The 14,743-nt window shown below is 38.5% G+C and overlaps 1 protein-coding gene across 1 annotated transcript; it reads left to right on the plus strand.

The window, feature by feature from the left end:
- Positions 1-6,425: 6,425 nt before the first annotated feature.
- Positions 6,426-12,080, plus strand: LOC141903950 (putative N-acetylgalactosaminyltransferase 9). The gene is made up of 12 exons (XM_074792359.1): positions 6,426-6,758; positions 7,046-7,136; positions 7,226-7,401; positions 8,626-8,809; positions 9,598-9,810; positions 9,887-10,004; positions 10,088-10,175; positions 10,943-11,034; positions 11,105-11,242; positions 11,328-11,420; positions 11,662-11,796; positions 11,907-12,080. Exons 1-12 carry the CDS (start codon positions 6,464-6,466, stop codon positions 12,060-12,062), a joined length of 1,779 nt encoding a protein of 592 aa, XP_074648460.1. The 5' UTR covers positions 6,426-6,463; the 3' UTR covers positions 12,063-12,080.
- Positions 12,081-14,743: the final 2,663 nt, after the last annotated feature.

Below are 14,743 nucleotides of genomic sequence, written 5' to 3' on the forward strand. Positions count from 1 at the left end.
AGTTATCGATAGTAAAATTATTGTCATGTTCTCCCTGAAATAACGTTGTATTAAATGAGCGAACTGATAATGTTTGAAAATCTCAGGCAAAGTTAGAAAAACTCTAGTTATCTTGTAAAACTCTAGTTATCTTGGAAAATAATTTTAATGAAAATGAAAATAAAGATTGATTAGCTAATCTCAAGCTTTCCAGAGTTAATCTTTAGGTTTTATCTCTGATTTTAATGCTTTTATGTTGAACTGTTTTTTTTTTTCAAATACAGTTCACCCATTGGTTAACGAAGAACTGATAATTCCTCGAATACAAAGCAAAGTTTGCAAAATTTCAGTTTTCTTGTAAAAATAATGTTAATGAAATGAAATTAGAGATTGATTATTTGAATGAATTTGTGGTTTTATGTCCAGCTTTAATGTTTATATACTAGAGATATGTTTTGCAGTTTTTTGTATAAACAGAAATCTTTCTTACATTTTCATTTGCTGTATAGTTGATATGATAGAATGCTTCATATTTCATTAAATAATCAAGTGTCACTCATGCCCGGTGACATCATGAAATGTCAAATTAATAGTCTTAGACATTCGGACTAGTCCCAATTGTCGGTGTTTTATGGATCAAAGTTTACAATTCTTTGTGTAAATTTGTTATTTTCCTATTGATTCAAATTGTATGAATCAGTTGCAGTGGAAATTTGAATAAAAACTTTGAAATACCTTGCATGATATGTGATATTAAAAGCTAGTAATTTTATAATTGAATAATCTAAGTCATTATTATAAGGCTAAAAATGATACCTTGTTTTTCCTGATCAGGCGGGTCATTTCATAAATCAATGAAATTTGTAATCAGTTAGCCTAATTTCTATCTGCCGGGTCTGTTATGGTTAGCTTATCATGATTTTAAAGTAATACCTTGGTAGATAGGTGGCCGGCCGGGTCAAATTTTAAAGAGTAAAAATGTAAATCAGATTGATTCATTAAATCTTACGCTTTCCAGAGTATTTGGCCAGGTTTATCTCTGGTTTTAGTGCGGGGAGCCATGGACTCCAACAGTTTAGAGTCCATGGTTGTAGGCCATAGACGTTTCTGTTTTGAGTCTATGTATGGACCATGGATGTATAAACTCTAGTTTATAGTTTATACATCCATGGTTGGACGGTTTTTGAAATACAGTCCACGTGTTTGAGGAGCTTACGTTATAATTCCTCGAGCACAAACCTGGCATTTTGTATAATTGTTGTACACTGTATGAGAATAAATGTGATTGAAATTCTTTATCTGTTTAGCTGCTCTGAACTTTGTTAGTTCACCAGTCAGTGGTTTTTTGTTATCTTGCAATCCACCTCTTTTTTCAACCCAATATTCCCACCAACATTGTGCGGAGACGAGGATGTCCGGAAAACATGATAATCGAATATTGGCAATACAGCTTACCACTTCAACCCGGACACACTAACACTAGTTGATCGGTTAGAAGCGAGTGTTGAGCTGCCGAAGAGTAATTAGGAAATTAGCAATCGTTTTGATTGTCACTATAGCCATCAGGGGCGGATCCAGACCGTATTGCCCAATACATTGTTTCTACGGTCTAAAAATTTAAGTGCCCTTCGGCAATATTTTGTGACGGCATATATATTTCCACTGATGATCGGTTTGATTTTTATATACAGAAGCAGAGTCCTGAATAGTTAATCGTCTCTAAGGTTCGAACCCAGTAAATACCGATACAGATTCAGAGTTGTACTGATGCTGAATAGAGGATGCACGGGGGTGTCCCGGGTTCAAACCCAGTAATTACTGATACTGATTCAGAGTGGTCCTGATGCTGAATAGAGGATGCACGGGGGTGTCCCGGGTTCAAACCCAGTAATTAATGATACTGATTCAGAGTGGTACTGATGCTGATTAGATGATGTACAGGGGTGTCCCGGGTTCAAACCCAGTAATTACTGATACTGATTCAGAGTGGTACTGATGCTGAATAGAGGATGTACAGGGGTATCCCGGATTCGAACCCATCAATTACTGTGATTCATAGTGGTCCTGATGGATAAAAGATAAACTGGGGTGTCCCGGGTTCAAACCCAGTAATTACTGATACTGATTCAGAGTTGTGCTGATGCTGAAGAAAGGATGTACAGGGGTGTCCCGACCGTACAGTGCTGCCGCTATGCTCATCGTTAGCGGGATTTTCATACACTAACTAAAGTCAACTCTGGCAATCGTCGTGCTGTCCAGTTATACTCCGTGACCTTAGCTTGCCAGAGTTGACTAACGTTAGTGTATGAAAATCCCGCTAACGATGAGCATAGAGGCAGCACCATACGGTAAAATGTTGATATCTTAACAAAAATAATTACTGATAACTGATTCAGAGCGGTACTGATGCTGAATAGAGGATGTACGGGGGTGTCCCGGGTTCAAACCCAGTAATTAATGATACTGATTCAGAGTGATACTGATGCTGAATAGAGGATGCACGGGGGTGTCCCGGGTTCAAACCCAGTAATTACTGATACTGATTCAGAGTGGTACTGATGCTGAATAGAGGATGTACGGGGGTGTCCCGGATTCGAACCCAGTAATTACTGATACTGACGTGGTTTCTGCGTCTGGAGGATTTCACTGTCAAAGTTGAATCCGTTTCTTCAGTAGAATTAACTGCGGTATCACTTGTTGGATGCAGGCTCTCGTCTAACGGATCGACGGTATCAGTTGGATACAGCAGTAGTGTGATATCATCATCATCATCATCATCATCATCATCATCATCATCATCATCATCATCATCATCATCATCATCATCATCATCATCATCATCATCATCATCATCATCATCATCATCATCATCATCATCATGAACCATTGTTAGGTGTTGATTACTGATATATGAATGATCTACCGATGGAATTATTGAATTCACAGCTTGTTTCACTAATTCTATATGTAATGATCTTTCCTCTAGTTGTTCAGTTCTATCTCTCGATCCTGACGCCAGCAGCACGGCCATTAGTTAGTTACCTAATCGTCAGCGGTAAGCTTTTTATAATCGGATGGGCTTATACCATGTGGTTTGTGAAAATATCCGATCGTGAAACTAAACCACAGACAAGTTACTGACTACACGGCCATCGTCAATTTGAGTTGATGTTTTTTGACAATCAATTGCTCTTTATTGACAATCATCGGGATCTGTTCCAGCCGTACAATTCGTCTTGTGATTTTCTAGTTTCTCTTCTGTTTCATAAAGCCCTCTACACTTTCCGCAGCAATAAAACACGCAGTCCATTGCAATAAAACTGGTTCATTTCAATAAATGTGTGAATACTCCACCACCTAGGACATCCTGCTCCCTCCAACTAACTGCTCCCTAACTTCACTTCAGTCTTTTAAAACTTGTGACCAGTAAATGAATACTTATTTACAAATATTCTGTTGATTGTCTATTGTAGGTCATTGATTGTGTTCTGATGAAGATTGTCTGAGATACAACTCAGGTTTTCTTAAGAATTAGAAATTAAACGTATTAAATTGAATGAGCTCAATATGTACAGAATGAATTGTTGTTGTTGTATCATAGTCAGTTTGAAAAACGGATGAAACATGAATTGAAAAGTCAATCCAGGTCTAATTGTTAGTATATGTATATTGATTTAATTTCAGAAAGTAACGTCAATCACGAATCAAAGAGATTAACGAATCCAGCATTAATCATCATGAAATTAGATTCCAAATAACAAGTGGTGAAACTCCTTGATTCTGATGCAGTGATGAGATTTAAAGAGCTGGAATTTATGGATAACTACTCGAGCGAGTATGTAGTTGGAATTGAGATATTGAATAAGATTTTGTACTAGAAGTGGACAATAAATATAGAATGGCAGTAAAAAAGAGTTTGTCGTGATGGATTGTATACCCAATTTCTAGCAAAAATCATTTTTGGTCCACGAGGAGAGGAAAATATTGCGAATATCCAGATGATCTGAATCACTGGTTTTACCCAAGTCTGTCCCAACTCACTGTCTGTGTCGAGAATATAAGTAGAGATGTTGCGGTGGATCCAAATATCTGATCTCACAAAACACTGACGAGGAGTTCAACTACTGTAAACTTTATTCAGACTTTAGTGAGTTTCACATCATAAACACAACAATTCACTGAATATATTCCACATACACTTTATAAAGAAAGCATGTCCCCCTTCGGCCAAGTTCCTTCAGAATGACTATCGCGGCTGAGCCCTTTTTCTTACCTACAAATTGAATAAGTATTAATCAGTTGTCTGTTTGAATTTCGAGTAAATATCAGCGGATTATTTCGCGCGATACTTACAGGAATTAATGCATTCTCTTCGGTCTTTGAATTTCCTTTTGTTTGCTGATTACATTTATGGTCCATAGATTATCAGCTGATTTTCCAGTGCGATTTTGATATTACTCCTAGTTTCGCTCATTCGATGAGACGCCATTTTAACCCGGAAGTAACTCGACACTGACATGTTTGACATGCATCGAAAATGTAAAATGGAGGATGGGATCAACCGGTCTCTTACTGAAGGTAGAGACCGGCAACCAGTCTAACCCAAATCCTCACCCTAAACCTAAACCTAAACCTTAACTACTTGTACCCGATAGTTTAAGGAATACAAAATTGACAATACAAATGAAGTTTTATTTGATAAGATATTTATGATTTATTACAAAATTATAAAGTAAATCACGGAATCGAACTATAATGAAAACACGGAATTGGCATGAGTCTTACTCGCGACGCGGGCGGTCAAATCAAATTTATAAAAAGTGAAATTGTGTTTTCATCTACGCATTACAACACCAATAAACTCTGAAACGAAAATGAATTAAAACCGTGAACCTCGAGACAATAGTTTTACGATAAATCTGGGGAGACGGGTAGAGGTGAGTACACACGGCGGCTCACAGTCCCTAAATCAAATGGGTTAGATGTTTAGGAACCGTTGCACTAGCTCAGTGAGATCCCTCAGAAATAGCCCCACCCACCTTCATAATCCAAACGACCTTCTTTATCTATGGTTAATTCTTTTAAAAGTTCGTCAACTTCATTTTCAGTTAATACGTCTCCCATTGTGGTCATAGTAGTTCGGAATTCATTCACGTTTAAAGTTCCACATTTCGCTGGATCCATTTGTAAAAACGCCTCTTTCAATATCTTCTCCAAAGCGTCCGTTGATTTCATATTGCGTGACATGATCGTAGAAAAATCGTCCAAGTCAATGACACCGTGATCTACAGAGCGCGAAATAGAATGGTGAGAAATGACGGAAAATAGTTTAATTCTAAGTCACCTTACCGAACTTACTGTCACGATCCATCTCTTGAAATATATTACAAATTTGATTCTCTGTTGGCGCTTGCATCAAGCTGCGCATTGTCGACGCCATTTCATCTTTATCGATAAATCCATCTTTATCGGTATCAAACTGTTCAAACGCCGTCGTTATATCTACAAGTATTTCATAGTTTAGACCCTATATCCAGACACCACGTGCTTTACTTAAATAGATAGATGATTTTTAAGATTTTCAATACTGACCCGTGATCTGCTCTTTGCTGAGTTCTATCTCCACCGGGGGTTCTGCATTAGCGTCAGTTGTTTCTGTTGGATTCTCTGCTGACTTGAGTAGAATAGTTACAACATAATTTATAGGATCTACAGTTAGATCTCGTCCAAATCGGTATCAAAGGTAAAGGTATCACGTTAAAGTTGATACCGGACTGCGAATCCAGGAAACTGAAGAGTTACCAAATAAATGTTCGTAAGAATCACCGAGTTTTGACCGGTACCGAGTAAGGATGAGTCTACTGTAGGCCTATGAGTCGGTGGTAGACTTACCATGTTTCTAATTTCTTTCTGATCAACAAGCGATTACGTTATTTCAAACATACGTTGCCATACGCAGTTTCAAATTGTTAGCAGTTTAGGTTCTGTAAATAGCAATTCCATCCGAATTTTATTTCTAATGTGTGACAGAAGCTAAAACTTTTTCTGCCATGTGGAATATGTGCACTAGGGGCAATTCAAATCATTGTACCAGCTCGTGAATCACCATGTGAGTTGATAATAAACTCTGTTAACATAGAATAATTAAATGATCCTTAATTGACACATGTTTATTGAAGGGAGGAAGAAATGCGCCATCTTGGATGACGTCACATGTCATTGATCGCCGGGTGTAGCTATAGCCATAAGACCATTGGCCAAGTTAATGAAATAATTAGATATATTGTTTTATTTGCACTGACCCTTCATTTTCATAATTCCTGGACCTTACTACATACAGATATTTCGTTACATCCGTTGGTAGCAAATATGATATCTGGTTTTATGTTTTAAATCTGCGACAAACAGGAAGCCATATTGTAATCGACATATGTGTCACTGTTAGTCGGTGACGTGGCTTGTTTGCTGTTAATCGTTACAAAAAATGCCGCTGAGAAAGTTATTAAAACTCTTCAAAACAGTGATTTTATTCATTTGTCTGCTTTTGATTTATAAAGCGTTTGAAAATGTAACGATGAATCATCGACAAAATGAACGCCAGGAGGAAATAGTGTTTGCGAAACAACTGGAGCAAAAAGTTTTAAAATCGAAACCAAAAGAGAAATTAGCACCTTATTTCGATCGGTATTATAAACTACTAGCCGAACGAGGAGATAACCTAAACGAACCAGGACAAGGCGGAAAACCCGTGATTTTATTTGGAGATGAGAAAATTCGAGGTACTGTATTCATATTATCCTGAAATATTGAAAGAAACGTTTTTAGATATTTTTTATCATTTCTTCATTGATCCATTCCTAAATTGGTGATGAACACAATCTAACTAGTTATAGGCGTCTAATCGCTTGAACTTAATTTGCGAATGATTTCCTATATAATGCACAATTTGGTTGAGAAAAAAAAGATTACAATTTCATATAGTTTTCACTATGGGCGGGTTAGCGTTCTGGGGCCAGTTGCTCAAAAGCTGGTTACAAATTACAAATATATAATTGATGCAACACAGGAGATAAATCATTCAAAGAAACAGCAGTAAATATTGTGGCGAGCGATAAGATTCCAGCTTGGAGAACGTTAAAAGACCTAAGACTTCCTCTGTGAGTTCAATTTCGAAAAAAGACGATAATTTAATCAATCTACGACGCAACTATTTATTTTTTTCTTGTGTATTTTTCCATAATTAAAGTTGTCATAACATCACGTACGGACCGGAACTGCCTTCAGCGACGGCAATCATCATCTTTCACAACGAGGACTGGTCACTTTTACAACGTACAATTCATAGCATCGTTAACAGATCACCTCCGCAATATCTGAAAGAGGTTTTACTGGTTGATGACGCGAGTGATACAGTCACCAGACGTGAGTAAAGTCTATTCCAGGTAAAGCGCGGTTGTTTAGCGGAATTTCCATTTGCCGAATGATTCTTTTCTGAATATGATAAATATTGTGTTGTCTCCAGTTACCGATATGGGGGCAGCATAGAACTGATGTAGGTAGGCGTTTGAAACTTCCATTAGATGTTATGTTCAAGCTATTCGATGTGTGTGTGTCGCTCTTATCGCTATGTATGCATGCGAGGTTTGGGGTTATGAAAATCTTGATTTATTAGAGAATCTCCACTCGTTGTACTGCAAAATTTTAATGAAAGTGACAAAAAATTCTCGTAATTTGCAAGTGTTATCAGAACTAGGACGTTATCCTTTATGTATAGAAGTCAAGCGAAGAATGATTAATTTTTGGATAAAGACAGTATCGGGAAAGGAAACTAAACTAAACTCAATCCTTTACAAAATGTCTTACAATCTGTATCTAAACGATAAACATAAGAGTCATTGGTTATTATTTATTAAGAAACCTTTGATGATTGCGGTTTATCTCATATTTGGACACAACAATTTATGGGGAACAGTAGGACCTTCTCAAGGCGAATAAAACAGATTCTTTGTGATCAACACCTTCAAAATACCATTTCCACAATAGATGCTAGCCCGACATACATCAATTATAGACAATACAAAAATGATATTAAATTAGAAAGATATATTAGTGAACTTGATGAAGTTTATTCGAATTTAGAATTGGGTCTTATCTCTTGCCTGTAAATAATTATCAAACCTTCCGTTAGATAGAAATGATAGATTATGTTCGGCTTGTAATGGTTTAGGTGATGAATTGCATTTTATTTTTAACTGCATCCTACTGAATGAAATCCGTGAAAATATTTTTAATCTGAACTCTTTTGTTTTGGCAATCTTGATATTCTAAAAAATCCTACAATCCACCTTGCAAAATTCATTAAAAAAGGCTTAGATGTATATAGATCCCTCCAATAATTAGTATGTTGTAAATAGTGTATGTATATATTGTTAATAACTTTGTTATATTTTATCAAAACAAGTTTATGCATTCTGTTAATTGTAAATATTGTATACTTTGTATAAGTCTGCCTCCATGTACCATAGAAATGGTTGGAGTGTAAATAAAATCCTTATCCTAATCCTAATCCTAAGTTCCCTTATTTTCGGTTATCAAATGTTTGATGATTCATGAGGCATCCGTCACTTGATCCAGTTTTATTTGCAGCATACCTCGGTAGAGAACTGGATGAATATATCAGTAATAACTGGCCGGAACCAGCAGGATTCGTGAAGATTGTACGTCAACCAATACGTCAAGGTCTAATCCGTACGCGATCACGTGGTATACGTGAAGCTATCGGAGATGTGGTGATTGTGTTAGATTCGCATTGTGAAGTAACGGATGGATGGTTAGAGTTTATACTAGAGCCTCAACTTCCTGGCCTCACCTCAACTCCCTGGCCTCACCTCAACTCCCTGGCCTCACCTCAACTCCCTGGCCTCACTTCAACTACATGACCTCACTTCAACTCCCTGGCCTCACTTCAACTACCTGGACTCTCCTCAACTCTCTGGCCTCACCTCAACTCTCTGGCCTCACTTCAACTACATGACCTCACTTCAACTCCCTGGCTTCACTTCAACTACCTGGCCTCACCTCAACTTCCTGGCCTCACCTCAACTACATGACCTCACTTCAACTCACTGGCCTCACCTCAACTCCCTGGCCTCACCTCAACTCCCTGGCCTCACCTCAACTCCCTGGCCTCACTTCAACTCCCTGGCCTCACTTCAACTACATGACCTCACTTCAACTCCCTGGCCTCACTTCAACTACCTGGACTCTCCTCAACTCTCTGGCCTCACCTCAACTCCCTGGCCTCACTTCAACTACATGACCTCACCTCAACTCCCTGGCCTCACCTCAACTCCCTGGCTTCACCTCAACTCCCTGGCCTCACCTCAACTTCCTGGCCTCACCTCAACTCCCTGGCCTCAACTCTCCTCAACTCTCCTCAAATCCCTCGCCGCAAAGGTAGCATCTATTTCCTATTCTCATAAATCCATTTTATTTGGATAAATGAAATTGCAAGTGTATTTAGGCAGGGTGTGGTTCAGTGAATTTGTTGACGGTTACATAATGATTATCAACATCAATATCAGATGAGTTAAAGTTTAAATGTATTGTTTGTTGAAGGTTGGAGCCGTTATTAGCCAGGATACACGAACACAGGACGGCCATTGTTACACCGGAAATGTACGCAATATCAGCGCAGAATCTGGAATTCTGGGAGGGCGGTGCTTGGTCGTGGGCGTTCACGGGAAGTTTCAAATGGGATTTACGTTTTGAATGGATCAGAATTAAACAAACTCGTGATGTTAATCACGTATCTAGTATTGAACCAGTTCGGTAAATTAACGATTCGAATATTATTCTATATGATTGTTTAATATGATGTTATTCTAATAACGATATTTTCTTATAGATCTCCGACTATGGTCGGTTGTGTATTCGCGATGCGAAGAGATTATTTTCTTGAACTCGGAGGTTACGACGAAGGAATGGATATTTGGGGTGGAGAAAATATCGAATTACCTTTCAGAGTAAATTGTTTGAAGCTCGAGTCTAATGTTTTGGATCATTAAAGTATTGAATGATCTCTGTTCTATGTTTCTCTTATGATTAGGCTTGGATGTGCGGGGGCAGTCTCGAAATTATACCCTGTTCGAAAGCTGGTCACATCTGGAAGCCTTTCCATACTTACAGTTCAACCGGTAGGTGGCATTACGGTGGTCAACACTTAATATATCTCATTTCAAATAAATATTTTGAGGATTGTCGGAGAGGATAGGCGGCATAGGGTGGTGTGGGGGAGGGGTGGAATAGGCGGGCGGTTCTTTATGCCAAAAAGGAAAACTTTCCCACCAAATAGGGATTTCAAAACATGGTTGCGCCCAGTGAGCTGAGCATGAGCCCTAACCCTAAGTCAACCCTAACCCTAGCTCGACCGTAACCCTAACCCTAGCAGGACTCGAACCCGCAAACTCGAGCACGTCAGCCGAGCATGCTAACCACTAGACCATAGTCGACTGGCGATTTACTGGGTCTGTGAGTTTGACTGGTCAGTGGAGTGACTCTATTTACATAATACACGCTATCATTCTCCCTTTCTTATCAGACCCTACAACCAGGAGTTAGGGGACATTTTTCAACCTAAAACGGCATCTTTCAGGGATAACTAAAAAGTAAATAAGACACTGAATACACGAAATACATTTTGCAAGTATTTCACAAACAGCGAGAGTATATAGCATCATTGATTTTCACGTAGTTCAGTTGTCGCAATCATTGCCCTCGTTACGCCTCAGTGTACCATGTGTAGAAAGCCCTCGTTACGTCTCAGTGTAACATGTGTAAAATATAGCTTTAATTCTAGTTTATGTCGTGCTGTGACATGGATGGCAGCCAAGAATTGTATTCCGCCTTCAGCTGCTTTTTTACAACCGTCGCAACTCAATATATACCGATCTTATACTTTAAGGTGATACAATGAGCATCAACTCTAAACGGGTCGCTGAAGTTTGGATGGATGATTATAAACATTACTTCTATGAGTTCATTCCAAACATGAAGGTATGAAGTCCCACAAACAAAGTTTACCAGAATTAATATAAGTTATTCATTCTGAACTCAAAATCTTCAGGAATACAAACTTCCGGCGAATATTGAAAAACAACATGAACTCAGACGGAAATTGAATTGTAAATCTTTTGATTGGTATCTCGAAAATGTGGCTCCCTTCAAATTCGTCCCATTGAAACATGCCGTTATCTATGGCCAGGTAAAACCATAACTCAGATTTTATCATCTGTAAATTGAATGATGAAATCAACGAGTATTTATCAGTTGTATTTTCTATTTCACAGATAAGAAACGGTAAAACAGGTTTGTGTTTGAGTAAACCTGATATTGGTCCATTCAGTCATAAAACATGCTCGACTGAGAAGGATTATACACAGGTAAGATCAATCTTCGATATCTTTTATTCATCATTGAATTATTGTTCATGAATTCAGAAATCCTTGAAAAAAATTCTCATTTGCATTTGTTTGGTTTACTGTAATTCTTTCTATATGTACATATGGCTGGATAACCAGTCAGTGTCCCATGGAACCATGGTCTCATTGCGGCTTGAAGCATCATTGAGCCATGGGCCTTTTGAACTACTGACTAATGTTATGGTATTTTCTATGACGTCAGATGTTCGCGTACGCTAAAGACAATAGATTAAGAACAGAGTATAGATGTATAACAGCGGAAGGCAAAGAAGGCGAAGAAATAATCGATACTGATTGTACAGATGACCGGAAGCGAATGGAATGGCAACATTCTCCGGTAAATAATACTTCCGGTGAAAAAGTGTATTTGATAATGAAATATACGAAGCTAATTTCAACGTGAAATGAAGTTAGTTCTGTAGATAACGATGTTTCATGTATTTTCAGAGCGGAGGACAATTCAAACACACACTCAGTGGTAAATGTATCGAGGCGCAAATCGATAAAGCGGCGATTGTTTTAAAGACCTGTTCCCTAGATCAACTTCAATCGTGGACATTTATAGAAAGACGCGACATGCTGTCTTTAGGTGTCGGACTATGAAATAATCGGTCACAATTCACTCGGATTTATATAAATATGAAAATAAAGTATTCTATTTATCAGAAACGACCGAATTTCTAGACGTAGTAGCGTATATGGTAGTTCTGCTAATAGTTGAAAGATGTCGCTAGTGTTCACAGTTCAAGTTGGTTGAAACATGTCTTTGACTTCATCTTCAATGATTGCAATCTGTTTCATTTGCTAATAGCTTAACGTATAGAATAACTGTAGCGGGAAACTTGACGCCATACGAGATTAGAACTCGTTACACAACATTTAAAAATCACACACATGTCTAGAATTCGCGATTGACCGCCGAGTATCTCTGAATAAACACTGGAAACAAGTCTAGATCACGAGCCGATTCGGTTAGATTGCTTAGAAACTGGGTTATGTTACTGAGTGACGTCACCGGTATCTGTAGGTCTGGGTTAAGTCGTTGGTTTAACGGTTGATCGATGGAGGTCATGTTATGTGTAACGGAGTGTAAATATGTATTCTACGTGAATGGACTAGCCAATCAGATCGAAGCATTCCATCTTTTGGCGTATACTTTTTTTATAAACAAACTGAAATGAGCCCCGGCACGTGAGTTTAGACAGTTAGTTTATCTCATACGCTTTGTAACACAGTGCAGCGTGGAGCGGGAGATGGGGAGAGATTCTGCAGCCCGACTTTTGAATAATTGATTCCAACCGTTTTTCATCTTCTGCGTAGGAGTGAATATTCGAATAGGGGAGTGAGGGGGCGAAGAATGAGGGAGTGAGAGGTGGAGAATGAGGGGATTAAGAGGCGGAGAATGAGGGGGAGTTATTAGTTAGACCTGATTCTCTGCGGTCCAACTGCGGCAGAATAATCCGTAATTTACTGTTACCCAAACCATGAGTTAAACAATGTAATTTATACCGGTGTAAATTAATCACAAAATTCGATCTCTCGGGAATAGAGCTGTAGCGAGCGACTAACTAAATTTAGTATTCACTTCCCCAAACAACTGGCCGTCAACGCCGTCAGGCAATTTGTTCAGACGCCTATAAAACAACATCGTAAATAAACGAACGAGTTTTATTTACAAAAGAAATTCGATTGAATGTAAATATTCTTGGCGTTTGGGGACATTTGTAGCGCAGCAAATCTCCGTTCGAAATTGCGGTTGTTTTTCCTTGGCGGCGTGTTATTTGTGAATTCCTTGTTTTCTGTCAATTCAAAACTATTACACGAAACAGGTTTTTCTTACACATTCAAAATTCCTCTTACCAGATTTACCGCTGTATGAGTAAACGACATTCTTACTAATATATACAAGTATTTAGTTCCATCTTTAGTTCATTAATTCAGGAAATCTTAATTCACTCCAAATGGCGCTAATTCATATAAATGCGTTCGTGTAAAAATGCGCATATTTTCATACATTTTTTAGAGTGCGTTTATTCTTGAAAAGTACAACTTGAATAGAAAGTAGAATCGTCGTTAGTTTTGAATTTAGGAAGGACTTCTTGGATTTAATCTGATGATTCATTATTTTACACTCTTGTGGTGATTAATTGAAAATGAATACTTTGAACAAACTCTGACAAACAACAACTCGGAGACTTCCCGCAGAACCCTGACTACCTCCTACAACTCGGAGACTCCCGCCCAAACCTCATTTGGGTCTGGCTTTATTGCATCATAAAGGATTTGAAACGAATAGTCCAACTCCAGTTATTAATTGTATCCATTATGAGTTCCGTGGATATGGGAAGGGTAGGGGCTGAGGGAATATGGGAAGGGTAGGGGCTGAGGGGATATGGGAAGGGTAGGGGCTGAGGGGATATGGGAAGGGTAGGGGCTTAGGGGGTTTGTTTGTTTATTTGTATTAGAAAGCTATTTATTTTCAATCGCAGATCATTATCAATAACCCGACGTACAGTGACACTGTGACACAGTGTCATAAAGTGACTGACTGTGGCTTCATTTTCATATCCACACGATAATTGAGTCCCTGGTTAAAACAATAAATCACGTGATCAGCACGTCGTTACAATGTTTACTGTAACTGGTGGTAAATCAAAGGCAATCAGTTAATCGTATAACAGGCTGTATATACATTATTAACCAATCTACAGTCGGGCTGTGGTCTTAATCAGGTCGTCACTAGTAATTATTCATTGTTATGATTTGTATCGAGGGGATTATTTGTTCCCAAATGTAACTGGTGTATGTCGCAATATGCCATCAAAGGGACAAAAACTGTGTAACACAGTGTAACAAATCAAACATCCATCTCTCTATCGTGTTACGTCTAAACTGTTGAATATATCAATCTTCGAATCCAATTGCACGAGAGATAAAGCCTGAGTGGACTCAGTTGATTCAGTTCCACAGTTCCATGATGGTGATGAGTTTGAGTTCACTCTGAGTTGCAGTGGAACTGGATCAGTGATTCTGATAGTTTACCACACTAGGATAGTTTATAACCAGTGGCCTGCGATTTCTCTCAGTACAGATTTGTTGCTTCTCTCACTCTCTCCCTCTCCCTCTCTCGCTCGCTCTCTCGTCTCTCTCTCTCTCTCCCTCTCCCTCTCGCGCTCGCGTCAGAGACAATAGGAAATACTTGTAGACGAACGACCACATTTAAAACTTATTCATCGCATAAAAACATGCGTATATAGATTATGTTATGAAGTGCACTCGAATCA

The sequence above is a fragment of the Tubulanus polymorphus genome, chromosome 4 (assembly GCF_964204645.1).
Source record: "Tubulanus polymorphus chromosome 4, tnTubPoly1.2, whole genome shotgun sequence".
Lineage (NCBI taxonomy): Eukaryota > Metazoa > Nemertea > Palaeonemertea > Tubulaniformes > Tubulanidae > Tubulanus > Tubulanus polymorphus.

What these genes read in the sequence shown, in the direction of transcription:
- LOC141903950 (XM_074792359.1), top strand. Translation starts at nt 6,464, where the DNA reads ATGCCGCTGAGAAAGTTATTAAAACTCTTCAAAACAGTGATTTTATTC. An exon ending in TCTAGTATTGAACCAGTTCG is followed by an intron (nt 9,811 to 9,886) that starts GTAAATTAACGA and finishes ATTTTCTTATAG; the next exon opens with ATCTCCGACTATGGTCGGTT. An exon ending in CCATACTTACAGTTCAACCG is followed by an intron (nt 10,176 to 10,942) that starts GTAGGTGGCATT and finishes TTATACTTTAAG; the next exon opens with GTGATACAATGAGCATCAAC.